Genomic DNA, 26963 nt, shown 5'->3' with positions numbered 1-26963 from the left:
CTGCAGGGGAAAGGAAAAATATGTTGTCCTCTTTGCATCTTTCCTTCTGACCCCCAGAAAGCTGAACTTGAATATATCTGTTTATCCATTCCTGCCAAGAACTGAAATGCTTGCTAGGATACTCACCCTCCTTCCTTCTTTTCCTGTCTTTCTGTGCTAAACTGAGTACAGAGTAATTAAGATTAAAAAAAATAATAATAAGATAGCTGAATAGTGTTCATGTTGTGCAGTAAAAGAAGTCATATTTCTGAGTGTGATTTAGGAAAAATAAAAGTTGCATCATCATGGGATCCAGCAGGTGGTGTAGTGGTTAAAGTGCTGGACTCCCACATGGTTAACCACAGTTCAAGTCCTAGACCTGACAGCTTGCTCAATTTCCCTTTTTCTCTCTCCCTCTCTCTTTCTCTCTCTCTCTTCTCTCTGTCTCTCTCAGGTCAAATTAAACAAATAATATTAATAAATTAAATAATTCTTTAAAAAGTTGCATCATTTACGTCAGTTCATTTCAATTATATATCTCTTAACATAAAGATGGTATAGTGAAAGAGATAATGTCTGGGCAGTCTGAAACTTGGTCTATATAAATAAAGAATCAAGATAGTTTTTCACAAATAAAGAACTCAAAGACTTTTAGGAGAAATCTTCTAAGCCTTCACTAGAAGCTCAAATTCTAAGATTGGATCTACACTTAGATTTTGAGGAAGCTGAAACAGCCAGCAGATAATTTAAACCAATCATTTAGTGTTGGATAGAAAAGCCATCTGTATTGTTATCTTCTTCTCTGACAGTTGATATTATTACATCATGTGGGTATAATCTGAATTCTTCAAGCTTACATACAATGTGTATTTTTATTATATCTACAACATTTCTGAATGTATTTGAATAAAACAGTTCAAAGCCCTTCACTGAGATTTGTTTTTACATATTTTTCCTTTATCATTGTTTTCATCTTTTCTTAAAACATATAAATTAAAATTTTTAGTGGTTCTATTTTCTTTAAAACTTATTCTTAAAATTTGAACATATAAATCTGGAAGAAGCTCCAATGGATCATTTGATCCAACACTTTTATTTTATTAAAATTGAGTAAACTGAACCTTAAGAGAGGCTCACACTGCTTAAATTTCAGCTCAGTTGATTAATAGATTAGAAACAGGGTCAATTATTAATCAAAAGAAATGTTAATGTTTGACTAAGAAACTCTCTAATTGTTTTAATTTAGTGATTATTAGAACTTGAATATACCTCCAATTGGTATGCAGTGTTTTTCTTAAACGTCTACAATACAATGACTTTTACAATACAAATTTCTCGTCGTATACTTTGTGTGAGTATTTTGCAAAGACTCACTCGTGAGAATTCATAGTGAGCTCTAATGTTTAACATAAGCTTTTGTGTTATGATTCAGCTTTCAAGTAAGTTTACATCTTCCTTCTTATTCCAATATAGATTTAAACATTTTTATAATAACTCCCAAACACAAGTCAAGTTCTATTTTCTAAATAATAAAAGTTAACCAGCTTTCTGAGCTTTTGGAGTCCACAATACAGTCAATGAAATAGAACTTTTTCACTTATTCAAAATGATGGACTATGATGGACAAATGAGATAATTCTGGAAAAGGGCTCACTCTGCTGCTTTCATTACTCAGTTTCTCCACTCCCACGAACCAAATTACAGCCAAAAGCTCCAAACTTTTACTTCTCTCTGAGCTGTAGAAACCCAAAGTCCAAAGGTTCCACAATTCTGGACCCTCAGTGAAGCTTCTGCATATGTGTTAATAGTGTGCCTCAGGGAAATAGATTAACTGACATGGAAAACGTAAGGACTTACCTTATAGTAATCAAGTCATCTTCCCTTAGTAGGAAATACTTAATAAAGTTTTACATTCTTGGATTCTGTAAGTTGCAAAAATTCAAGTTAAGGACTGCTGAGATGAACAAATCTACAGTATTTTGGAATATTTATTAGAAGCTAATTTACAAAACTAAGCAAGGGAGAATGGAAAGAACTATGGTTTCTGATGTCAGGATAGCTTAACAGTCATAAAAGTAAACGTTAATGGCTGAATAGAAATTGACGAACTTCTTAAAATATGCATCTCCTGGAGGAAATACATCTTTACCATATAGATTAGTATTTTTCTTTTTGCTGCGTCTTCCAAGATTTTAATTTATTTTCTAACCTCACGTCTTAAGCGTCAATAAAAAAATAAATAGATAAAAATTCTGAAGGTAATATCCAATGGAAAGTGACTTCATTCTCAGTATAATGCATCACATTAGTGTTTACTTAATTAGGAGATCTTGGAATTTTAGCAATAAGAATCAAGTATAAGTTGAATGGAGCAAACAAAACTTATGCTATTAAACTTAGGTGTAGAAAGTGAATTTTTATAGAGATGACCTAATGGAATCCACACCACCAGTATGTCACCCTTAATTCTATCTTATATTGCAATAAATTAGATGTTTTGTTAAAAAGCAAATACATCACATGCAATAGCCAAGTATATACGATATAAGGCCATCCGGATCTGACAAATGACAGCATGATGGCATTTTGTTAGTTCTATAAAGATTATATTGCTCAGTGCTTTCAAAATTACCTACGGTACAAAATTCTGGGCTAGTAGACAGAGTAACAACACATCGAATTTAAAGAAACCAAGAAAACTCAGGGAGGGATTCTGTCTCGTTTTGTTTTGTTTCGTTTTGTTAAAATTCAAGTATTGAATTTAATTTTTAGTAAAGCAAGCATTGCATAAATGCTTTAAAATTTTAAAATTGGGGATAAAGTTTACATCCAAAAACGATGAATGGAAAATTGTGCTTTCAGAGTATAGAATTAGTTTTCTTCCAGGGGTAACCATTTCATCTTGCCATTGGATACTGGGGATTTCATCGATGTCACGTATGTATGTGCAGTTTATATCCAGTCCTGCAAAAAATCTAAAACTGTGTGCTTCACTTCATGTAGCAAAGGCACCTGTGTTTTTCTCCCTTTTGAGCAAAAGTTATGATCCAGTTTCCTTGCTGAAGATGATCGTTCACTGCTTGTCACTCACGCTCTCTGTGCTGAGCAATCCAGTACATCGCCAGAGAAGGTGGCGGCGAATCCCTGCTCACACTGGGAGAAGTGGCTCTGTGGACCATTTGAAGAAGCTCTGGACTGATCACAAGGGAAACCGAGCAGAACTGTGAAGCAGACGGACAGGAACAAAAGGCTATTCTGGTGTGAGGAGAAGTCAGTCACGTCAGCTCCACAAGCAGATGTTACTGCTGGACTGACAGGTGGAGCCCACTCCCGCTGGAGAAAGGTAGAGCTTGCCGTTGGCGCACACACAGAGCTCATACACTGTCTGTCGAGAATTGGAGGAGCTGGACGTAGAAGATGAAGAGGAGCCAGTTGGGAGATTTCCCAGCCGTATTGTATCTGCGTTTAAAAATATCTGGGGAGGGGGGGAAATTGCACTTTAATTCATTGCAGCATTCCACCTTCCTCAGAGCTTTACAACAAGGTCTAATAAGAACGACTCCATGACAAACAGATCTACGGGTTCAGCTGCTATGCTTTGTTGAACAAACAAATTGCATTCCTGTGGAATAGCTCAGAAGCTCGAGGGTCATCTCCACCTTTGAGAGATGATGCACTTTGTCAAAGCCCTCAATATAGAGAGTGACACTGTAGGATGTGCTTACAGGGTCAGGCCTGCTATTCAATCTCCTCCGACAAGTAACGATTGCGTCAGTCTCTCAAGTTAACTTCTTAATAACATCACACCTAGTCTTTAGAAGAGACAAAGGAATAAGGGTTTCAGCGGAGAGGACGTTACTGTAGAGGAGGGAAATTAAAACATTACGCTCATGAACGTATGCTGACTTACAGTCTAAAGGATACATCCTGATCTATCTGGCACAGTTGACAACAGATGCTTACTATATATAATCATATCTGAAGTCTCCATGCAACATGTTACCCGTATTAACACCTCCTTTGCTTAATATTCTAACTTGGGAAACTGGTTCACTACTCCTTCTTCTTCTTCTTCTTCTTTTTTTTTTTTTTGAGAGGTTTTTGCTATGCTAGGGTGCATGTGCTCGCCAGCCAGACGGAAAGAGACAGAGAGACAGAAAGCGAGAAATCATCCCTCAGGGGGGATGGTCATGCCGCAATCCCTTCTCCTCCATTCTCCTTTCGGGATCTTGGGCACGCATGCACACGTGCCCGGCGTGAGTTTTAAGCCACCGGGTCTGGGACGCGAACCACGGTTGACTATATGGGAGTCCAGCGACATAGCCATTACACTAACTGCTGGTCCCACTGGTTCACTTATTCTAAATCATGGACTAATCACCTTTAGGAATAGCAGTCATATGTTTTTGACATACATAGGGAATGTTTCAAAGAAATATAAACTGGATCAGAGAAATCTGAAAGAAAAAAGAAAAGGCTCTCTCCAGCTGGTTCTAGATTCTGTGGTTATCTGAATAATGATGGCCCACGTTGGAAGGGTCCCTCCATTGACAGGAGAATCAGAGAATACCTCATTGTATTCGTCTTTGCCCTAATCCAAGTCCTATTTGATTGCACCAGGACTCCTGCAATGTCACTCTCACTGGCCCCTCAGTTGCCATTCTTATTCCCTTGTCATGTAGACAGAGAGAGACATTTTTAGAAGTCACCCTCAGGGGGAAGGTCACACCACAAGCCCCTCTCCATTTCTCTTTCAGGATTTTGGGCACATATGCACGTGTACCTGGAGTGATTTTAAAGTCAGAGTCCAGGGCTCAAACCATGGTTGGCCACGTGGGAGTCCCGCCTCTCAAGCACCACACCACTTGCGGGTTCGTGCTAGGTTTAACTTTTAAGAAATGCAGATCAAGGGGACCCGAGAGTGGCAGGCAGTAAAACAGGCGCTTGCTAGGCAGATCCAAAGGGGAAGATGCTGCGTCTGGTCTGAGACTCCCCGGGTCTACCCGGCATGTGCTCAGCCCTGATCCAGGATGGCGGAGGATGGGGGTAGGTCACCGCAACGGGGCCCAGCTGGAGGGGTGTCTCTCCGTCTCCATCTCTCTTGCTCACGGAAGAAATAACTTTAGCAATTTTTAAAAAGAAATGCAAATCGTATCACATCACTCCAGTGCTCAAAACACTCTTACTGGCCTCCCACCATACTCCAAATGAATTACGGTGTCTTTTATGGCCTACAGACCCTGTGATCTGGTCTCTGAGGTGGTTCTTCTAAAGTTCATAGAAAGAATATTAATAATAGACTAAGTGGGGAGTCAGCAGTTAGTGTAATGGCTATGTTGTTGGACTCCCACGTAGTCGACTGCAGTTCGTGTCCCGGACCCAGTGGCTTAGAACTCACGCCGGGTGCGTGTGCGTACGTGCCCAAGATCCTGAGAGGAGAATGGAGGAGAAGGGATTGCAGCGTGGCCATCCCCCCTGGGGGGTGATTTCTCGCTTTCTGTCTCTATGTCTCTCTCTGTCTGGAGAGCGCACGCGCCCTATAGCGAAAACCTCTCCAAAAAAAAAAAAGAAAGAATAAAGAATAGACTAAGTGAAAAAGCATGGCTATATAGTTTTAGATTCTTCTCACTTTGTGTTCCCAAGCCGAGGGACATTATTGAGTGTAGCTCCAACTGTTGCACACTTTCGACTCTTATTCCTCCACACGGAGCACAGATGGCTCCTTTTATCGGTAGAGTTTGAGAAAGGAAGTGGGCAAGCAAAGCTCAGGCCTCTTCCCCACTTCTTTTGAGGAGCCAGCTTGCTTGGAGAGAGCAGACACTCTCACGCTTCCACAGTATCAAGTGTTTTACGAGGACCACTCTGAGACTGGCGGCTTATGACGACAGATTTGAAGGTGAATTCACGTTCAAGGAATATTAAGAGCTGGTGTTTAGGCCAAGAAGCTTTAAGACATAGATTAATAAGTAGAATGTAGAAAACTAAAGGACACGGGATGACGGGCTCAGGGTGGACTGATCAAATGACTGTGAGATGGTGAGTGGCACGTTCATTAGTAACACAGGAAGTCAGTGTGATTGGTCAGCCTGGAAGCTTGAAGAGGATTGCTTAAACCATGCGGCACCTGCAGCTTTTACCATTAGAGAACAGGTGGGCTCTTTTTATTTTTTAATTATTCACTTATTTCATTCTATTTCTTCTTCTACCTCTTCTTTTTTTTTCTTTTTCTTTTTTTCTTTTATTATTTTTTTATTTACTATAGGGCATGTGTGTTCACCAGAGAGAGAGAGAGAAAATGAGAAAGAAAGCTGCCAGGTCCAGGATTCAAACCACGAGCCATAGGGAGGTCCAGCACCTTAATTACCATGCCACACGCTGGTCCCCAGAGCAGATGGTCTTTTAATTGGTATAGCTCAGATGAGTAAGTGGAGACTGTATCTCTATACAGGTAAGCCTTGCAAGTGGCAGCCTTAGACAGCAGGAGATGTGGAGACCTCGTCAGTGGAGCAACCCTGGGGGATATAGGCCAGGTGTTGAGGCTGCTGTGGAGTAGCCCTAAGAGTGCTCTCAGGCTCTTCCATCCACCTATGGCTACTTGAAACGGTGTTTGACTATATGACAATACTAACTTTCATGAGCTTCTGAGATCCAAACTAGCTTCATGTAAAGGTGGCAGACTTTATAATCAATAAGCTCATTTACATAGAGCACTCAGAAAGAGAAGATGGTATTTACTTGGCTTGAAATAGCAAAATAAGTTGGCAGGTAAAAAGAGCTGTTATTTATTTAATAAGTTTTGGAGATATTTTCACTACAGGGCACATACACTTGCCGAAGAGACAGAAAGTGAGCAATCACCCCCTCAGGGGGATGGCCAGCTGCAATCCCTTCTCCATCATTCTCCTCGTGGGATTTTGGACACACAAGCACATGTGCCCAGTGTGAGTTTTTAAGCTGCCGGGTCCAGGACTGGAACTACGGTCGACTACGTGGGAGTCCAGTGACATAACCATCACACCATCTGCTGGTTCCACTGTTAGGTATTAACACCCTCCAACACAGCGTTCCCGAGCCTCTCCAGGTCTCTGCAGCAAGATGAGCTGGCCCAGATCTCGTCCTGTCTGTGCTAAAACAGTTATTATGATGATACTCACTTTCCAAATTCTGAAAATAGATGTGTCTATTTTATAGTGCCTTATAAGCCATGCAACTCATTTACTCTAAAACTGTCCCTGTTCTCAGAATCACAGCCCTAAGCTTTTAAGTCCCATTCTTACCTGTGGAAATCAGGCCTACCTTTCTCAATAGAGAATCTGAATTGATTTTGAAAATAAAAATAAAACTTCCTCCTCCTTTTGTGATCTTGAAGATATACAAGGGGTTGGAGCCAGCAGGTGGTATAGTGGTTAAGGCACTAGACTCTCACATGGTCAGCCATGGTTTGAGTCCCAGATATGGTGGCTTGAAACTCACTCTGGGCCCATGTGCATGCCCAAAATCCAAGGGAAGAATGGGGAAAGGATCGAGGCGTGGCCATTCTGCAGAGGCAACCTTCTCACTTTCATTTTCACTGTCTCACCAGCAAGTGCACATACCCTTTGACAAAAACATTAAAAAAAAAAAAAAAAGTTGTACAAGGGGATCTTCAAAATGTTTACAGAAAATACATATTATGAAAAAAGCTGTGCTTTCTTTTGCACCAAAATAAGCTCATATTTTAATTTTATTTTTCCACAAACTTTTTGAAATCTCTTTGTTAATTATCCGTGACATTGCACTGAGTATGCTGTTATACCAGTTAAAATGATCAGCCTACGATCGTCATCTGTGTGGCTCTCAGGACTGGGTGAAATCCTTTGCAATGTGACATCCATAGTGACTCTGAATCCTCTGCAGTGCAGAACTTTATATTAACATTCCATCCATTATTTTGAATGAGATAATAATATTAGTATTCTGCATTCATCCATTTTTTGAATGAAATAATGATATTATTATTAAATAATACTATCATAAATGACATAATTTCTGTTCTAATAGAAAGCATTTTAATAATGCCCAAATAAACCACAGGGGAAAAAAAAAAACTGGCTATGGTTATAAATAAAGTAATATTCAATTAGCAATGAAATGCTAACATGTAACTGAATCAAAGGATTCCACTGAAAATGAAATAAAAACCTTAAGAAAAGTGGTTCCTGAAAAGAAGCAGAAGATAAGTTCATAACCAGTAATATTTATTATGGAATCATCCATGATGGGTAGAATGGCTAGCATGATCAAAATAACTCTTTAGAAGGCTGTAAGATGTTTATAAAGATGTCTGCCTTGCCACGTTAGGTGAAGTACTGTAACCTGCAACTGAAGTAGGAAAACTCCTGAAAGAATATGTAGAGATAGTGTTAAAATGTATCATGTATGTTCTAGGTCATTTATGTTGTAACATCCACTAAGAGGCTAATGTGGTCTTGCCAGAAAGTCTGTTTATGAAAAGAAAAGTATGCTATTGAAATTGATCTTGAGCCAATAACTGAGACAATGGAATAAAGGTAAGATAGAAATAGCCTCCTTTTGATTCTGCTAACATATGCCCCTATCATTAATCTGCAGAGACATGGAATGCTCCAGTGTCTCCTTCAAATCACCCAGCCACTCTGTTTTTTTTTTTTTTTCTGAATTTGATCTTTGTAATCTTGTAATAAAAAATAAATTATCTCACAAAGAAAAAAAATACTAATGGAATGACTTGGTAAGAAGAAGAATACAACAGATTTAGACCTTCAAGGACTTTGGTAATTATAGTAAATATATACAGAACAGAATAGGAATCATGTATAATGATTTCAGATAATTAAGGCAGAATTAAAAACAAGCAAAAAGGAAACTACTAAGATATCCAGACACGTAGGAAGGAGGACAGATGGGATTCCTAGAAACAGAAAACATGGCCTCTCACGTTAAAGCTGGCCCTGTGGCCTGAGCAGGGGCTGGAGAGTGGGGAGCAGCCTGCAAACAGCGAATACGTAAACAGCAAAGCACAGCAGACAAGGACTGGACGGAGGTCTGGAGGCCAAGGGGATCAAAAAGTGCCTTTCTTCAGAGTTTCAGGAAATGAAATTGGGGAGGAAGCATGATCTCAAGAAAGAACGCCGAGAAATTTCCAGCATTTACAAAAATGAATCTGCAGGGAACCAGCAGTTAGCGTAATGGCTATGTCACTGGATTCCCACGTAGTCGACCGCGGTTCGTGTCCTGGACCCGGTGGCTTAAAACTCACACCGGGCGCGTGTGCGTGCGTGCCCAAGATCCCGAGAGGAGAATGGAGGAGAAGGGATTGTGGCGTGACCATCCCCCCTGGGGGGTGATTTCTCGCTTTCTGTCTCTATGTTTCTCTCTGTCTGTCTGGCGAGCGCACGCGCCCTACAGTGAAAATCTCTCCAAAAAAAAAAAAAAAAGAATCTGCAGACAGAAGAGTCACAATGTGTGTCAGGAGAAACGTGAAAGGAAAGCACGTGGTATTGGAAGGCTGGGACATCAGAAACAAAGGGTATTTAAGGGGAAGGCAACAGACTTGAAGGAGGTTCCTGGGGGCCAGGGGACACGAGAGTAATGTTAAGGGACATACAATCAGCTTCTGTCCTATTGTCCTTTCAGAAAAACACATGAGCTCTTTCGACAGAAACAAGAAGCACACAAAGTACTTTTTGGAAGACACTTTGAAGACCAAAAACAGGATAAAGAAAGCAAGATTGTCTTCATTATTCATTTTCATTTAATTGCATTCATGTGCCAGTTCTGAAAGGGCAGACTCAGATGCCCCGTTGACAATTGACTTGTGAAACAACAGAAAATAAATGGCGTTTGAATTTAAGGAAACATTAGGTTAACCAAATTTCAGATTCGATTTCAATTTTCTCATGAAGCAGGTCTGTTTTCTTTCCCTTTCTTTTCTTTTTATTTTCTTTGCAAGAGAGATTTTTTGCTATAGGGCAAGTGAACTTGATGGAGAGAAAGAGAGAGAAAAAGTAAGACATCCACGCCTCCATGGGGGATGGCCACACCACAGCCTTCTCTTCCAATCTCTCAGGATCTGCCTAAATTCCAGCCAGATCTAGGACCAGGACCTTGCTCAGCCATGTGGGAGTCCAACGCCCAACCACTACGCCACCTGCTGGCCTCCCTGTGGAGCAGGTTTTTACATCTCACCGGGAAGCATATGTCTAATTGAAGAAGCACCCACAGCAGAAAAGGGCTAGCCTCTGCTGGAGGACTCACCTCTCCCTCTGTAGACTGCAAGTGGAGTTCCTTCCGGCAGGTGGCCTTGAGCTCTCCTGCAGCAGCGCTCACCTGGACTCCACGAGGAGCTTCCATTATCAAGGATCTGGTTGGTGATTCAAGCCTACGGAGGCAAAGAATCATTAACAAAAAAGAGACTTATTTCCAAGAAATAAAAGAAAACATTCATTAATTGAAAATAACTAACCAACCAACCAACCAACCAACCAGACAGGCCTAATTCAAAACCTTTGCCAGTGGCGAAATGAGAAAGCAGGCCACCAGGTCTTGAACCGTGGGCGTGGTCAACCAGATGGGAGTCTAGCGCCTTAACCACTACGCCACCTACTGGCCCCTAACCATTTCGACCAGACCCAAAATGAATTTTGGAAGGACTTTGTATTGCCTTATTGATTTTTTTGATTCTTTGCTAAAAGAAGTCTTTCTTAGCCCACAGTTATGTACTCTCATCTGTACAGTGACTTAGCAACGGTGTTGCATGCTGTTCCTTTCATAATGCTCATGAAAAGTGGGTCGCATAGATTACCTGTTTGAATCTTCGATATATTATTGGGATTAATGACAGAGGTTTAATAAATGAATTACTACAACGTAGCAGGTATGTGTTCTTCAGTAAAGTGACCCTGTTTTGCAAAGATGAGAATTTTCATAAAAATCATGAATATTACAAATTTTCAAGCATGCACAGTCCAGATTTTGAAAACTCACAAAGTGTTCATTATGTAACAGGGAAAAAACACAAAATTTTTAAACCTGTTTTTTTGTTTTACTTTATTCCTCTCTCTTATATTTTAAGGGTTAACTGGTGCTTGTTGCTTCTGTGACTGATGTAATCTGATTGTGGCAGATAAGGTCATAAATAAGCTTGTTTCCTTAGAAGAGGAAATTTAAGCCACTTTCTCCAGACAATGATCACAAGAATACAGCTGGGATAGGTCCCAGGCAAGAAATCTTTTTTTTTGAGAGGTTTCTGCTATAGGGTTCACCAGAAGACAGAGAGAGACAGAGAGACAGAAATTGAGAAATCAGAGACAGAAATTGAGAAATCACCCCCCCAGGGGGCATGGCCATGCCGCGATCCCTTCTCCTCCATCCTCCTCTCAGGATCTTGGGCATGCACGCACATGCACCTGGCATGAGTTCAAGCCGCCAGGTCCAGGACTCAAACCATGGTTGCTTACGTGGAAGTTGGGCAACATAGCCATTATGCCAATTGCTGGTCCTGCCAGGCAAAAAATCGTGATGGGAATGTTTGCTCAAGGAACACTGCAATAAGTCAAGGTGGATTGGGCCTTTGGGTTGATTCCACATCCTATCTATTGTGAAAAATGCTGCAATAAATATAGATGTACAAGTATCGATCCTTTGGGTAGATGCTCAGGAGTGGAATTGCTTAGCTCTTATGGAAATTCCTTTTTTAAGTTTGTGAGAAGTCTTCATATTATCTTTCATAGTGACTGTACTAATTTACATTTCTACCAACAGTGTAAAAAGGTTTCGTTTTTACCATAGCTTAGTCAACACTGATTATTATTTATTTAATTTTAGTCATTCTGATGGATTAAGTGGCATTTCATTGTGGTTTTGATTTACATTTCCCTAATGATAAAAAATATTGAGTATTTTTATATGCTTTTCTACCACTTGAATGTCTTCCTTGGAGAGCTGTCTGTTTAGCTCATTTGCTCATTTTTTAATTGAATAGTTTATTGATCGATTGATTGATTTTTCTTTAATGGTTGGGCTGCTTGAGTTCCCTATATAGCCTGGTTATCAGTCCCTTATCTGAGGAATAATTTGCAAATATATTCTCCCATTCTGAAGGTTGTCTCTTCACTCTAATTGGTTTATTTTTGGCTTCACAGCTTTTTTAGCCTGAAGTAGTCTGTTTTCAGGATTATTATCTGAGGTTTGGGGATCTTATTTAAGAAGTCTTTGCCTGCTCCAATGTCTCCAAGAGTTTTCCCTGTGCTTTTCATTTATAGTTTTATAGTTGCAGGTCATATTTAGATTGTTGATCTATTTTCAGTTGCTTTTTATTAATAGTGAGAGATAGAGGTCCAGTTTCATTTTATTTCTGCAGGTGGATATACAGATTTTCCAGCACCATTGGCTAAAGAGATTCCTTTAATTTTTGCACTGGATTGTCTGGTTCCTTTTGTCAAAAATCAATTGGTTGTATGTTTGGGGGTTTATTCCTGGGTTCTCTATTCTGTTCCATTGCTCAACATGCCATTTTTTTTTGTGCCAGTACCATGTTATTATAGAGGTTTTAGCCTTAGAGCATATGCATTCACCAGAGAGAGAAAGAGAGACAGAGATAGTAAGAAGAAAAGTAAGAAATCATCCTCTAGGGAGGATGACCACTCCACAGTCCCTTCTCCTTCATTCTCCCCCTGAGATCTTGGGTATATACACACATGCACCTGGTGTGAGTTTCAAACAACTAGGTCTGGAGCTCAAACCACAGGCTGCCATGTGGGAGTGCAGCTACATAACCAGTATGCCATTGGCTGGTCCCTCCATGCTGTAATGATTAACACAGCTTTGTAATATATTTTGAGGTTGGGAGAAAGGACATCTCCTTATTCTTTTGAGGCAGTATTGCTTTATATGGAGACTTTTATAAATCCAGATACATTTAATAATGCTTTTTCTATATTGGTGAGCAATATCTCTGATAATTTGATCAGAATTGCACTGAATTTGTTATGTAACTTGAGTGGGATCAATCTTTTGACTAAATTTATTCTTCCAATCCAGGAACATGGAATGTTTCTCCACTTTTCTGTATAATTTTTAATTTCTTTTTTTATTAAGAAAGAGAGAAATAAGTTTTTGTTTGTTTGTTTGTTTTCCTATATAGAGCATGCACTCACCAGAGAGAGAGAAAGTGAGAAATCACCCCTCACTCCCAGGGTTAGGCTTATCCTTAAATATCTTATACTTTTTGTGGTTATTGTACATAGGATCACTTTCATCAAGTCCATCTTAGTCTGTTAATTGATGCTAAATAAAAGTGTTAGAGATTTTTGTATGTTGATTTTGTATCCTGCCACTTTACTATAGTCATATATTACTTCCCAGAGTTTATTTGTGGTTTCTTTTGGATTCTATTTTTTATTTTAGAGAGATGTTTGTTATATAGTGTATGTGCTAGCCAGGGAGAAAGAGAGAGACAGAGAAAGAGACAGCAAGAAATCAGCCGTCAGGGGTGATGGCCATGCCATAATCCCTTCTCCTCTAGTCTCATTCCCACGAACCCAGTGTGAATTTCAAGCCTCCAGTTCTGGGACTTAAACCATGTTCAGTTATGTGGGAGTCCAGTGACATAACCGTTATGCCATCTTCTGGTCCCTCTTTTGGGTTTTCTATATCCAAATAGACATAATTTTACTTTTCCTATTTGAATGTCTTTTATTTAGTTTCTTGTCTAATTGCATTGGCAAAGAATTCTAGTACCGAATTGAAAAGGCATGAAGAAAGGGTTCAGCCTTGTTGTGTTCCAGTTTTTAGTGAAAAGCTTTCAGTGTTTTTCCATTCAGTATGATGTCAGTAATGGTTTTGTTCACGAATGGCTTCTATTGTGTTGAAAAGTGTCCTTTCTATGCCAATTTTGTTGAAAGTATTAATTATAAAGGGATATTGTATTTTATCAAATCCTTTTTTTAATCTTTCCTTTTGTTAATGTGATACGTTACACTTACTGTTATATATATATATGTTAAAACTCTCTTTGCATTCCTGGGATAAAGACTGCCTGGTAATTGTGTAGAATCATTTTAATTTGTTGTTGGATATGATTTGCTAGTATTTTGTTGAGAATTTTTGCATCTATATTCATCAGTGATATTAGTTGACAGTTTTCTTTTTTGTTATGTCTTTTTCTGCTTTTGAGATCAGAGTAGTGGAGGCTCCATAGAATGAATTGGGATGGCTACTTTCTTTTGGATCTTTAGAAGTAATTTGAGTAGAATTGGGATTAGCACTCCTTTAAAAGTTTTGGGTAATTCAGATGTGAAACTGTCAGGACCTTCAATATTTTTTTGTTGGGAGACAATGACTTACTGATTCATTATCACTGTTTGCTATTGGTCTGTTCAGGCTTTCTGTTTTCCTGATTCAATCTTGGTAGATTATATGTGACCAGAAATTTCTCCTTCTCTCTTGAGCTGTTGGAAAAGCCAAGACATATTTTTCTATGCAAAAATGTGTGATGACTTTTCTGACAACCCAGTGTGTTTTCTTCCTTGTTGGAATATAATCACTCATAATATTCTTTCATAATCTTTTGTGTTTCTGTTATATTTGTTGTAATATTGTCTGTTTCATTGCTGATTTTATTTGTCTAGTTTCCTTCTCTGTTCTTGATTAGCTAATTTATTTTCTGTGTAGTTCTTTTATTTTCTCTTTTACTTAATTGTGCTCTAATCTGTATTATTTCTTTTCTCCTGGTATTTTTAGGTTTTGTTGCTGTTGTTGTATTCCCATGCTTTGAAATGTGTTGTTAGGATGTCTATTTTTAATCTTTCTATATTTGTTTTTCTTGTAAACACTAATTGCTATGAACTTTCCCCTTATGACTATATTTGTTGTATCCCATTGTTTATGAAAATGTCTATAATCATTATTATTTTTTTCTATAAATCTTTTCATTTCAGTTTTAATTTCTTCTGTGGATGTGAAGTCACTCAGGAGTACATTATTTAGTGTATTTTTGAGGGTTCTTTTTGAAGTTAATTTCAAGTTTAATTCCATTGTCAGAAAAGATGCAGGATGTAGTTTCTATACCTTTGAATGTGTAAAGGCTTGTTTTGTGCCTTATTATGTGGTCAATCTTTGAAAATGTTACATGTGGGGACCAGCAGGTGGCATAGTAGTTATGGTGCTGGACTCCTACATGGGGGACTAGAATTTGAGTCCTTGAACCAGAGGCTTGAAACTCACATTGAGTACATGTGCATGCGTGCCCAGGGGTAAGAGTGGAGAATGGAGAAGAGATTGGGGCATGGACACCCCTCTAGGGGGTGATTTCTCACTTCCTCTCTCTCTGTCTAGTGAGTGTATCCAACCTATAGCAAAACCGTCTCAAAAAAAAAAAAATAGTTCCATGCAAAAGTGAGAAAAATGTGTAATTTGTAATTACTGGGTGGAAAGATCAATAGATGCTTGTCGAGTCCACTTAATTTGTAGTATCATTTAGATCCTGTAACTGTTTGCTTATTTTTTATTTTTTTGGCTAAATGACCTGTCCAGAGGAGACGTGGTGTGTTGAGGTCTTTCACGATGAATGTATTACAGTCTTTCTCTCCCTTTAGCTCTAGCATTCTTGCTCTTATGTAGTTGAGTCCTCCAGTGTTGAATGCATAGATATGTACAAGTGTTACATTTTCTTGGCAGATTGCCTTTTTGTACAGAGTCCTTCCTTGTTTCTTCTTAATTTTTAATCTTAAAAGTCTATGACTGAAACTAATTCACTAAAGGATATAGAGACACAGTATATAGATGTAAATACCAGATATAGTATGTGTGCAAGAGGAAGGTCTGAGGAAGGACATTTAGAAGAAAAATAGGGAAGCAAAGTATTATTGTCACAAAGAAATGTGATATTATCTGTTGAACATATTTTGTAATTTTATCAACTATATTAGGGAGAAATGTGCACCTGTTGAAATATCCATTTTGTAAGACAAAAAATAATGTGATTGAATGTATAAAAATAAAATGAAAAATAGATTAATAAAAAATATTTATCTGATATCGGTATCATGACTCTAGTCTTTTTTTTTTTTGAATGTTCATTTGCATGGCATGCCTTTTTCTAGCCCTTCATTTTCAGTCTATGTATGTCTTTATTAATGAAGTGCATTTCTTGCAAGATGCATAAAGATAACTCCATTTTTTAAAAATCTATTCAGTCAATTTGTGTATTTTATTTGGAGGATTTAAACCATTAATATTCAGTGTTATTAATGATATTTGTGGACTTATACCTGACATAATGTAAGCTATTTTATTGGTTATTTTGTGTCTCTTATTTTTATTTGTTTATCTTTACTTTTCCTGAAGTACTCCTTTCAGTGCTTCTTGAAAAGTTCATCTAGTGTTGGTAAATTCTTTCAGTTTTTCTTTACCTGAGAAAGATTTTTTTTGTTCTTCCCATTTGAGGGATAATATGCTGAGTATAGTATTCTTGGCTGAATTTTTTTAAATGTTTTTGAATATGGTGTCTTTCTTCCCTTGCAGTTTTTCAGTTGAGAAGTGTGATGTTAGCCTAATAAGATAACCTTTGTAAGTAACTTAATGTTTTTCTCTTGTCATTTTTAGAATATTTTCTTTGTCTTTGATTTTTACCAAACTAGATATAATATACTGGTGGGGAGGATTTTAAGTTGATTCTGTTTGGGGTTATTTGTCTTTTCTGTGTCTCAATGTCTGAATGTTTCTCTGGGTTGGAAAGTTTTCTGCAAGTATTTCATGGAATATATTTTTATGCCCTTATTAGATTCCTTACCTTCTGAAGTACCAATTATTTGGGTATTTGAGTATTTAATGATATGTAATATTTCCCATATGTTGCCTTCAGTTTTTTATTGGCTATTTTTTTCATTTTTGATTTCTTGCATTGTGTTCTTCAACTCTAGAAGTTCTGTTTGATTCTTTTTCAGGGTGTCTATCTCTTTACGGAGTTCCACCTTTTAGTCATGGAATGGTTTCCTCATCTCCTAGTTGTCTTTTTTCTCTTGTATCTCATTGAGTCATTGAGTTTTCCCTCTATGAATATTTAGAATATTTTTTTCTGACATTTCTGTGAATTCTTTTGTGCTATTGTTGCTGAGAGTTCATTGTGCCTTTTTAGGGTAGAGATATTTCCTTTTTTTTTTTTTCATGTTTCTTGTGTTTCTGCACTGGTTTTTGGTCATTTGATGAAGTGTTCACATCCTCCTGTTTATTGGAGTAGATCCGGTAATGTCAGAGGAGGGAAGATCAGCCCTAGATCCCAGGTGTGTTCCTAGTAAGGGTCTACTTCTTCCATATAAAAAACAGTTTATTTAGTAGGTGGATTTAGGTGGTAGACTCCTCCCCCAAACTTTCAAATTTCAATGAATTAGGAATGAGCTGGAGGAGCTGGGAAGCACCCATGGTGGCAGGATCAGATCTGTCACCAAAATCCAGCTCTCTCAGCAAATGTTTTCATTTTTATCAACAAAGTTATGATTATCTTGAGGAGAACTGGCTATAACCCTAACATCTCGCCATCTTCTGGTCAGTTATTATGAATGGACCTCTTAGAAACAGCAAACTGAGGAAACAGTTTATCCCACTGAAGATGTTAGACTGAGCAGGCCATCTCAGGGTAATCGAGTTCTGCCTTTTCCTGATCACGGTTTCCACCTGCTTTTCTATTTCTCTCTGTTTTACTCCCTGATCACTCAATGCTTTCTCCTCCTCTCTGCCTTTCTTCTCTTATACGTATGCGTGTCAAGTGTTTCATTATCTATGATAGATTTTGTAATGTCTTTTGTTTTTATTGGTCCTTCTCTTAATTGTCTCTATAATTGTCTTTTCCTTTTCTTTTCTACATTCCTCTCACTCAGTGTATTTATTTTCATTTTATTCTAGGCATATTAGGAGAATGTATGGCAAAGGTTAACATAATAACTCATTTTTTGCCCTCTGTTAAATACTGTGCCTATTTACCATAGAGCTAGGGAATGCACATTCTTTGTGCAAAGTGTCTGATACACAGCGACGGAAACGTTAGTGCAGGTAGAAGAGGGAACACGTACCTGAGGTCTTGGGATGGCTCTGCTCTGATGTGAGGCGTCTCCACAGAGTGTCCGAACACTGCTCCTTCAGTACCTGCGGACAGCGTGAATACAGAGGTTAGCTCAAAGGAGTCCAGAGACGGTCTCGCCTCTGTTTTTATGTATCACATATTCTTTTCCAAGTGGGAAAACTATAAACAGGAATACAGAAAATGAAAGATTAAGAAAATTGAAGATAAGTGCAAGACAATGAAGAGCCAAAGAAGGTAAACCTGTTTTATTTTTTGGAGAGGTTTTTGCTATAGGCCGCGTGCGCTCACCAGACAGACAGAGACATAGAGAGAGAAAGCGAGAAATCACCCCCCAGGGGGGATGGTCACACCACAATCCCTTCTCCTCCATTCTCCTCTCGGGATCTTGGGCACGCACGCACACGCGCCCGGCATGAGTTTTAAACCACCTGGTCCGGGACGTGAACCACAGTCGACTATGTGGGAGTCCAGCGACATAGCCATTATGCTAAGTGCTGGTTCCTGTAAACCTAACTGTTAATAGTGCTTTTAAGACTGCATTTATTCTTTATTTATAAAAGTTAAGACCGAATGAGAATTTTCACCCCCTGATTAAAGGACAAAGACTCATCCCCTCATCCCCTTTCTCTACTTTGTTTCCCATTTAGTGATTTTTGGAGAGTGAAAGCTCACCTCACAGCACTCAGTTCTATCTATACACAGGCAGGAGTGGACAAGTGGAGGGGAAGTACCAGTGTAGCATATTATTAGTTATTCAAAGGTTTCAGAGGACATTCAAAAAGTTCCCTACAGGAAGTTCCCACCTTTCATTTCTAGGATCATCAATCAGCAGAAAACAAGCCTTGTTCATTGACCTCTGTGCGGCTCAGGCTCTGTGTAAAACTATGAACTGCTTCCATTCATTCCACTGTAGTTGATTTCATACGGGATCATAGTTTTCTGAGGAGTTCATGCACTTTAAACTTTCCTGGGCAGTTGAACGACAAGTTATCTTAATTTTCATTTACAGACTCCATGTGCTATTCCACATTACCAGAGCTTTTCCATAATTTAATTGAGCAAAATAGAATAGTAGTCCTCTTAAAAATGTTAAAAAAAAAGACATTTTTAAAGACGTTCGTGATGGATCTCTCTCTCTGTTTTTATAGTTTTGCATAATTGTTTTAGATCAATCATCCCTTTAGAAATAAATTTTATTTTCTTCTGGTCTAACTGTCTTCAAACATCTTCATCTAAGAATGTCATTTCTACTCGGTCAAAGGTCTCCATAGTAACTTAGTGCAATACAATTCAAAACTCTACATTTTAAATCTGTCAAACTAATCTGCTTCTGCTTAAGGTGAAGGATCAAATAAAACATACTCATTCAAAAACAGAATGATGAAATTGCCACTAGAAATTAGAGCTAATATTCAAATTCTTTAAAACAAGTGGCCAAACAGGGAAATGTGTTAGAATTACCAGAATACACCTGACATAGAACAGCAACACAAACCATGACCTTGAATCACAGAGGAGGGAGCTTTTCAGACTGCAGCAAGATTTCATCCTTACTGTGTTCTGATAGCAAATTTATAAGGTTCTGCTCTAGTAAATTCTTAAGATTACAGATTTCGTTTAAGAGTGAAAAGCTTTTGGCATTTATTGACCTCTTACTGGGTCTTAGTAGTTTTTCATTTGTGGGTTTGTTTTTTTTTCCGTTTCATTTCTAAAGAGGCTCTGTAGGCGTATGGTACTTGATTTTAAACTGTTTCACAAATTTAGAGCAATTATTTCTATAAGAGCTTTGTTCTTTTGATATTTTGAGAGATATTTCTGTAAATCCAAATTTCTTAGATAGGTCTTTGAAACTGAAATAATAGTTTTAGGCAAAATTAATTTTGTGAGTATAGTGTAATTAACATTTTTTGTTTTTATTTATTTATTTATTTTTTTTGGAGAGATTTTCACTGTAGGGCGCGTGCGCTCGCCAGACAGACAGAGAGAGACATAGAGACAGAAAGCGAGAAACCACCCCCCAGGGGGGATGGTCACGCCGCAATCCCTTCTCCTCCATTCTCCTCTCGGGATCTTGGGCACGCACGCACACGCGCCCGGCGTGAGTTTTAAGCCACCAGGTCCGGGAATCGAACCACGGTCGACTACGTGGGAGTCCAGCGACATAGCCATTACGCTAACTGCTGGTTCCCAACATTTTTTGTTTTTGTTTTAACTGTTTTGTTTCTTTTTTATTTATTTATTTATTTTTTTGGATTTGCCATAGCATGACTGCACTTGCCAGAGAGACAGAGACAGAGAGAGGGAAAATAAGAAATCACCCACTGGTGGCAATGGCCATGCCCACAGCCCCTTCTCCTTAACTTTCTTCACACACATGCACAGGTGCCCTGTAGGGACATGTGCTGAGAGAGGTCCTGAGGTGTGGGGACATGCGATGAGCAAACACCACCTGTCCTTAGGGCCATGGCAGAACCTTGCAGCTTGTCCTTTCCTTTACTCTCGCTGCAGGCAGAGCAAAGTGTGGAAATTGCTAGGGGTGTTCCAACAGACACATCTGATGGCATTCAGGAAACATCTTGACCCCAATTAGCAAAGTCCAATCCCTGCTCTGCCTCTGTAAGATTCTTTAGCCTTCTCTGGGTGTGGTGGTGCCCACCTTATGGAGAGATTCTTTAGTTTATGTTTCTTCCCCACACCTGCAGCCAGACTTCTCCATTAGAAAAGAAGATAATGGGATTTCTCCTTGATGGGATTATCACCAAGGGATACACGTGGCCCAGTATGTCTAAACCCTTACAGATTTGTTACCTGCTTCTTGTTGTCTGTAACACATCAAACTATCTATGGAATGTCATGAAATACACACATGTCGTGCCTATAAGTAAAGGCACCCAGTTTGGGCAGCACAAGTTTCTTGGGTTACCTAGGCCCGGGCTGCCTGTGTCCACTGTTACTCTATCCCTCTGTCTCATTCTTTCTGCTTCCCCCGTAGTTTGAGCCAAGCCCCGGGTAGATGCTAACAGTGCCCGACATGATTTTTTTTTTCTTTTTTTTTTCTTTTTTTGCAGAGGTATTTTGCTATTGTGTGTGTGCTCGCCAGACAGACAGAGAGAAAGCGAGAAATCACCCCCCAGGGAGGATGGCCACGCTGCAATCCCTTCTCCTTCATTCTCCTCTCTGGATCTTAGGCATGCACGCACACGCGCCCGGGTGAGTTTAAGCCACCAGGTCCAGGACTCGAACCGAGAAAAGAGGAAAACCAAGACAGCCTGGCACACCTCCTGTGGGGAGCAAGGAGAGCAGACAGGATTGCAAACACTTAAATTATATTTTACGGTTATTTGTCCTGATGCATACCCAATGAAAACACTGGTTGGACGTTAGGTTCTCAATAAAATCTACCATAGTTTTGGGCATTTTTGTTTTGTTTTGTCTTGTGTTTTTTGGAGAGAGACGAAGCAAAGGAACTGTACGCACAGCTCAGTGTGAACCAGGAGAGGTACAACCAGAGGAATCCAGAGTCCATGTGGCCGAGGCTCCCATGACCTGAGCACCTGTGCTCCCAGCTTTGTGGCACTGTCAGCCAGCACTGAAATTGTTATGCTAAAATATGGATGAGGGCTGAGCTAGAGGGCAAGTCTAGATGCCAAGAGGCAGAAAGATTCCTTTCTATTCATTATCTTCCAATTTAGACTTGCATTAGTGAGTATTTCCAAATTCTTTGGAGGTCTTCAAACCTTGCTTTTTTTTTTTTTTTTTATTTGCATCTGTTTTTCACCAAACCTAAATTGGTAAAGAGACAATTTGGACTGGCAAGAGTGTCACTGTATTTCCAAGTCTGTCTATACTTCAGTCTTTTATAATATTTAAACTTTTCTGGTTCTTATTTGTAAAATTAGGCATTGAAGAACATGATCTCGAAAGTATCTTCAGTTTCTAATAGTTATATCATGGTTTTTCCAAACAAGTCAAAACACGTAAGCTATAACTCCTACTCATTGCTCTCCTACATGAAGTGAAAATGAGTTTACTCCTCCAAATTGACAGAAAACAAATTATTTCAGAGAAGGGACTTATTTTTCTTTACTTTCTTTAGTTTTCTTTCTTTCTTTCTATTTTTCTTTCTTTCTTTCTTTCTTTCTTTCTTTCTTTCTTTCTTTCTTTCTTTCTTTCTTTCTTTCTTTCTTTCTTTTTCTTTCTTTCGGTTTAAGGGCAGGTACACTCACCAGAGAGATTCAGAGAGAGAGAGGGGGAGAGAAGAAAGCATCCCTGATGGTGAATGGTCACAGGCAATCCCTTCGTCTCTCTTCCTGTGGAGATTTTGGGCACACATGCACGTGTTTCTCAAGCCACCATGTTATGGACTTGAACTATAGTGTCTGCCATATGAGATCTGGCTGCCTTAAACCATCAGGTCATGCAGAAGAAATGGAACAATCGTACTGAAAAAATAACATATATATATTGCCATTTCTTTTTTTGGCTTAAGTTCATCTGAATCCTAAAAATATCACTATTTTGTAGAAGGAGAAACATCAACCCTTTTCAGTGCATACTATAACTTTTATCTTTTTTACTTTAATTATCTAGATGAATGACGCTAAAAAAAAATTGTCTCTCAGATGATGTCCAATGACAACCACTACATTTTCTCTGATATTTAAAAAAGAATAAACTGGGGTCAGTAGGTGGTATGGTAGTACCAATGACAACCACTACATTTTCTCTGATATTAAAAAAAGAATAAACTGGGGTCAGTAGGTGGTGTGGTAGTTAAGGCACTGGGCTCTCATATGGCAGATTGCAGTTCAATTCCTGGACCCAGCAGCCCGAAAATTAAGCCAGTCCGTGTGTGTGTGTGTGTGTGTGCGCCCAAAATCTTGAGAAGAGAATGGAAGACAAGGGATTGCAGCATGGCCATCCTACCCGGGGTTGTGGGGAACTGATTTCCCACTTTTCCTCTCTTTCTGCCTCTTTCATTCTACTCATGGGACTTGGGGCAGGCACGCAATGCACTTAGGGACAAGTCTCTCAAGCCGCCAGGTCTGGAACTCAAAAAGGGCAGCTGGCCAAGGGGAATCCAGCCTCCTTAACCAACACGCCATCGACTGGCTCAGATTCTGTACTAGAATTAAGGATCAATAAATGTAAGAAAGACTGGAATAAATCAGTAAAAGCAGGAATAAATGAAAAATGTTGTTTCATGTATGACATGTAAAATATGCTTCTCTGTTTCCTAGTATTTTCTCTTGTTTGACACTTTAACACAAAGGATATGATTAATATCCTTAAGTGATGATCTGAGTTTATTGAAACTGTTATTTTGAATCTAACTAATGTCAGCGTTTGTAGTAAAATAGGAAAATGATATAGTTAAATTGTTCTTTCAAACAAATCTTTAAAAAAAATCACACTACTCATTTGAGATGAAAGCTGCCAAGATTTCTGAAAGTAACTGTTTTAAATTTTGTCTTTTTATTCAGAATTTTTTCTGTTTTCAAAAATAGCTTGGAGCATTTACGCTCGGATGCCAAGTCATGTCCTCTCATTTATCTAAAAGTTTGAAGAAGATAAAAAGATCATGGAAGAGATATTTGGTGATAAGATGCATTAAAATAAGGTGGTTTCCCTTGAGATAAAATATATTTAAAAAAATACTAAATAATAAGCAATATTATACTAAAATATGCCTGTTCCTAAAACGATGCAGAGTTCTTTCTCATTTGTATTGCACGTCTGTCTAGTAGCTCGCTTTCTGCTAGATTTTATTTCTCTGTGCTTAAGGGAGAAAAGCTCTTTATCTGTTGATGCTTTCATGCCTTTCAAAGAAATTGAAAACCAGATGTAAGGAAAATATGAAAAACAATGAATTCAATGAATATATGGTTTATGAAAATGGCATACAGGAAAAATATAACTAAATACCCCCACTTGCTAATTCTTGCCTCTGATGAAAAATAAAAAATACAATAGTCAAGTGGAACTTTCTTCATTCACTCTTAAGATAGAAATAGATTATATAGAAGTACTGTTTTTTTCCAGAAACAAATAGTTCCAAAATCTGTAATTACTGAAGTGGTCACTTTGCCCTTTACTTAAATCATCACTAAGGGAAAGAAAAGCAACACACTCCTAAGGATTCTCGAAATCCTGAATAAATAATTATCATCAAGAATGTATCTTTAATAAACAGAGTTAGAAGGCTCTGTGGTTATAGATTTATTAAAAAGCAGCAGTGATTGATTCAATTTACTACTTCGTTGTAAATACTCTAAGCTAAAGAAACCAACATACAACGATGTAAATGAACACATTTAATAACATGAGTTACCAACAAATGTCACTTAATATTTTTTCATAAAAGATTTCCTAAAAGGTTATCTAATTATAAGTAAGATATAGAAAATTAAGAAAAGCACATTGTCAGGTGGATTATCTTGTACCACATTTAGATAAAGTCTGTGGAAGTTTGGGATACACGTAATCTAGCCGTTTAGTTGTCTTGAGGTAGCACAGCTGAGACAGGTGTGGTCATTTGGAGCTTCCATTCTTTCTTTTGCATGCATTTTTCCTACATAACTCTCTCCTGAATAAACGTATCCCTAATATATCCAGTGCAACTTAAGCTTTTCTGATCCTAGTGTGAATTCATTAATCTAAAACCCTACCACTAGCTGAAACCGACCTTAAATATAAGTTTCTTTGGAAAAACTCGATTAAGTGTTTTTTGCCTCATTTTTGCCTTTTTGTCTTCTCTTCAGGCTTCCGATCTCCCTGGAGACTACTTTTGGAAGAGGAGAACGATGGGCTTCCTCCTGCCTTCAGGCACAGACAGGATGCATGTGTTCCAGCGGGATCGCTGGCACGTGCAATGCGCAATCACAGGGACTTATCTCAGCAGCCTGTCTTTATTAATATTCTTTTGTTTCCCCCTTAGACCTTTTTATACATTGACATCAAAGTACTTTCTATAAAAAAACCAAGTCAGTGAGAGAATTGTCCAAAAGACGTGGGCCTCAAATATCTTCGGTGGTTTCAGATATTACATTTGTTTATGGATTTTTCTGATTTGTGCAAATATTTTTTATTCAGAAAAACAACAAAGATGTGTACGTTCAAAAATACTAATTACATCATTTGGGTTTGAGCTAGGAGGTCAATCTACACAACTTGACATCTAAAAATATTTTTAGCATAGTATTGCCTTAAACAATTTAATTGGACTGTTTTGAACATACCTAAGGAATTTTAAGATATCAAAGTTTCTCTTGTCCTTTTTTGGTCTCTCTGCAGATGTGGGAATATCATCAGAATTTGGGAGCCAGCAGATTGCCTTAGTCGTTATGTCTCTGGACTCCCATACGGCTGACTATGGTTCAAGTTCTGGGCCTGGTGGCTTGAAAATAGTGCCAGGTGCATATGCATGAGTGCCTAGGATCCCAGGAGGAAAATGAAGAAGAAGGGATTGTGGAGTGGCCACCCCCCCCAGGGGGTGATTTCTCACTTTCACTCTCACTGGCTTCTCTGCCTGTCTCTTTCTCCCTGGTGAGCACATACATCCTGCAGCAAAAACTTCCAAAACCAGTTTCAGAATTCAGGATCTTTGTACAGGCATGCTGTACGTTTTCATTCATTTAGTCATAATCAATATTATAACAACTCACATGAACGCTGCAAGTCTCAAACTAATAAGAGGAGAGCGTACCATGCATCAAGGAAACCCAAATGGCAAACTGCAGGTATAAGACCATCAGAAAGCACTTCACTAATACCAAAATAAAATTTGTATCCCTCTGTTTCTATGAGATTATTTAACGTTGGGTTGTTTTAGACCGTTTCTGTGTGGTTTTATTTTATTTTATTTTTTCTTTTATGTTTTTGCCATAGGGTGCATATGCCTGCCATAGAGAGACAGAAAGTGAGGGAAAGAAAGAAATCATCCCCCAGAGGGAGGTTAGCCACACCACAATCCCTTCTTCCATTATCTTCCTGAGATTTTGCACTTGCATGCACATGCGTCTGGAGTCAATTTCAAGCCACCAGGTCCAGGACTCAAATTATGCTCGACCATGTGGGAGTCCAGTGCCTTAACCATCATTTCACCTGCTGGCCCTACTCCTGGGATTTTTTATTTTATCACTTGCCAATGGAATTCATTGCATGCCTGTATGTAAACCAAGAAAGGCCCATTTAATCTCAAGAAAGGGCAGTTTCTACCAGAAATAACCCCCGTTTTCCCTTATGATGAAGCTTCTTCACTCATCACATGCCCAGCTGTGATTATCACACACAATGCACATTATCCTTGAGCCTTCGGGTTTTATTCTAATCGTATCCTGTCTAATCATTCCTAGCTCTCAGGCAAGTCTGAGGATCTCCAAAACACCTGTGCTGCCATCAGCATGCATTTTATTTGTATTGTCTGATTATGCACCACGCAAAGGATCTTTAAAAGATAGTGCCCTCTCTGCTGCACCGAGGTGTAGTCCATGCCAGCGAGTCTGGGGTTCTACACAGCAAATACTCTAGGGCTGCACTTTTCCATTTCTGCACTCTCCTGATACACTCAGCAAATGTCTCACGGTGGATGAAATGAGCAGATATACAGTATTTGTAGTATGCAGATTGAATACGCACTTTCTACAAACCTTGCAAGTGACAGAAAAACATACTCACGAATGTGTGTGTGTGTAAATGTAGATTCTAGCATGTTACTGGGGAGTACTAAACCCGGACATTTTCCAAATAAAGTTCCAATATATAGAAACTTTACAAGGGACTATAAATACAGTAAACATGATATCCAAATAACATTAAGCATATTTTTGATACTAAGTTCAGAGAAGGCCTACAAAAATTTACTTATTCATCTTAATATGTATTTGAA

The 26963-nt window shown here is 38.6% G+C and overlaps 1 protein-coding gene across 1 annotated transcript in view; it reads right to left on the bottom strand.

Annotated features, from left to right (window-relative positions):
* Positions 1-3259: 3259 nt before the first annotated feature.
* LOC102484295 (zeta-sarcoglycan-like) overlaps positions 3260-26963 on the bottom strand; it is a 244437-nt gene continuing 220733 nt past the window's right edge. The window contains exons 6-8 of the mRNA XM_027766773.1: positions 18066-18138; positions 10255-10378; positions 3260-3454 (exon numbers count right to left, since the gene is read on the bottom strand). Of these exons, the coding sequence (XP_027622574.1) occupies positions 3260-3454; positions 10255-10378; positions 18066-18138 (392 nt within the window). The remainder of the gene's footprint in view (positions 3455-10254; positions 10379-18065; positions 18139-26963) is intronic.

Source organism: Tupaia chinensis, unplaced genomic scaffold, assembly GCF_000334495.1.
Source record: "Tupaia chinensis unplaced genomic scaffold, TupChi_1.0 Scaffold143676_1, whole genome shotgun sequence".
In the NCBI taxonomy this organism is placed as follows: domain Eukaryota; kingdom Metazoa; phylum Chordata; class Mammalia; order Scandentia; family Tupaiidae; genus Tupaia; species Tupaia belangeri.
This window is presented reverse-complemented; position numbering and strand designations above follow the sequence as displayed.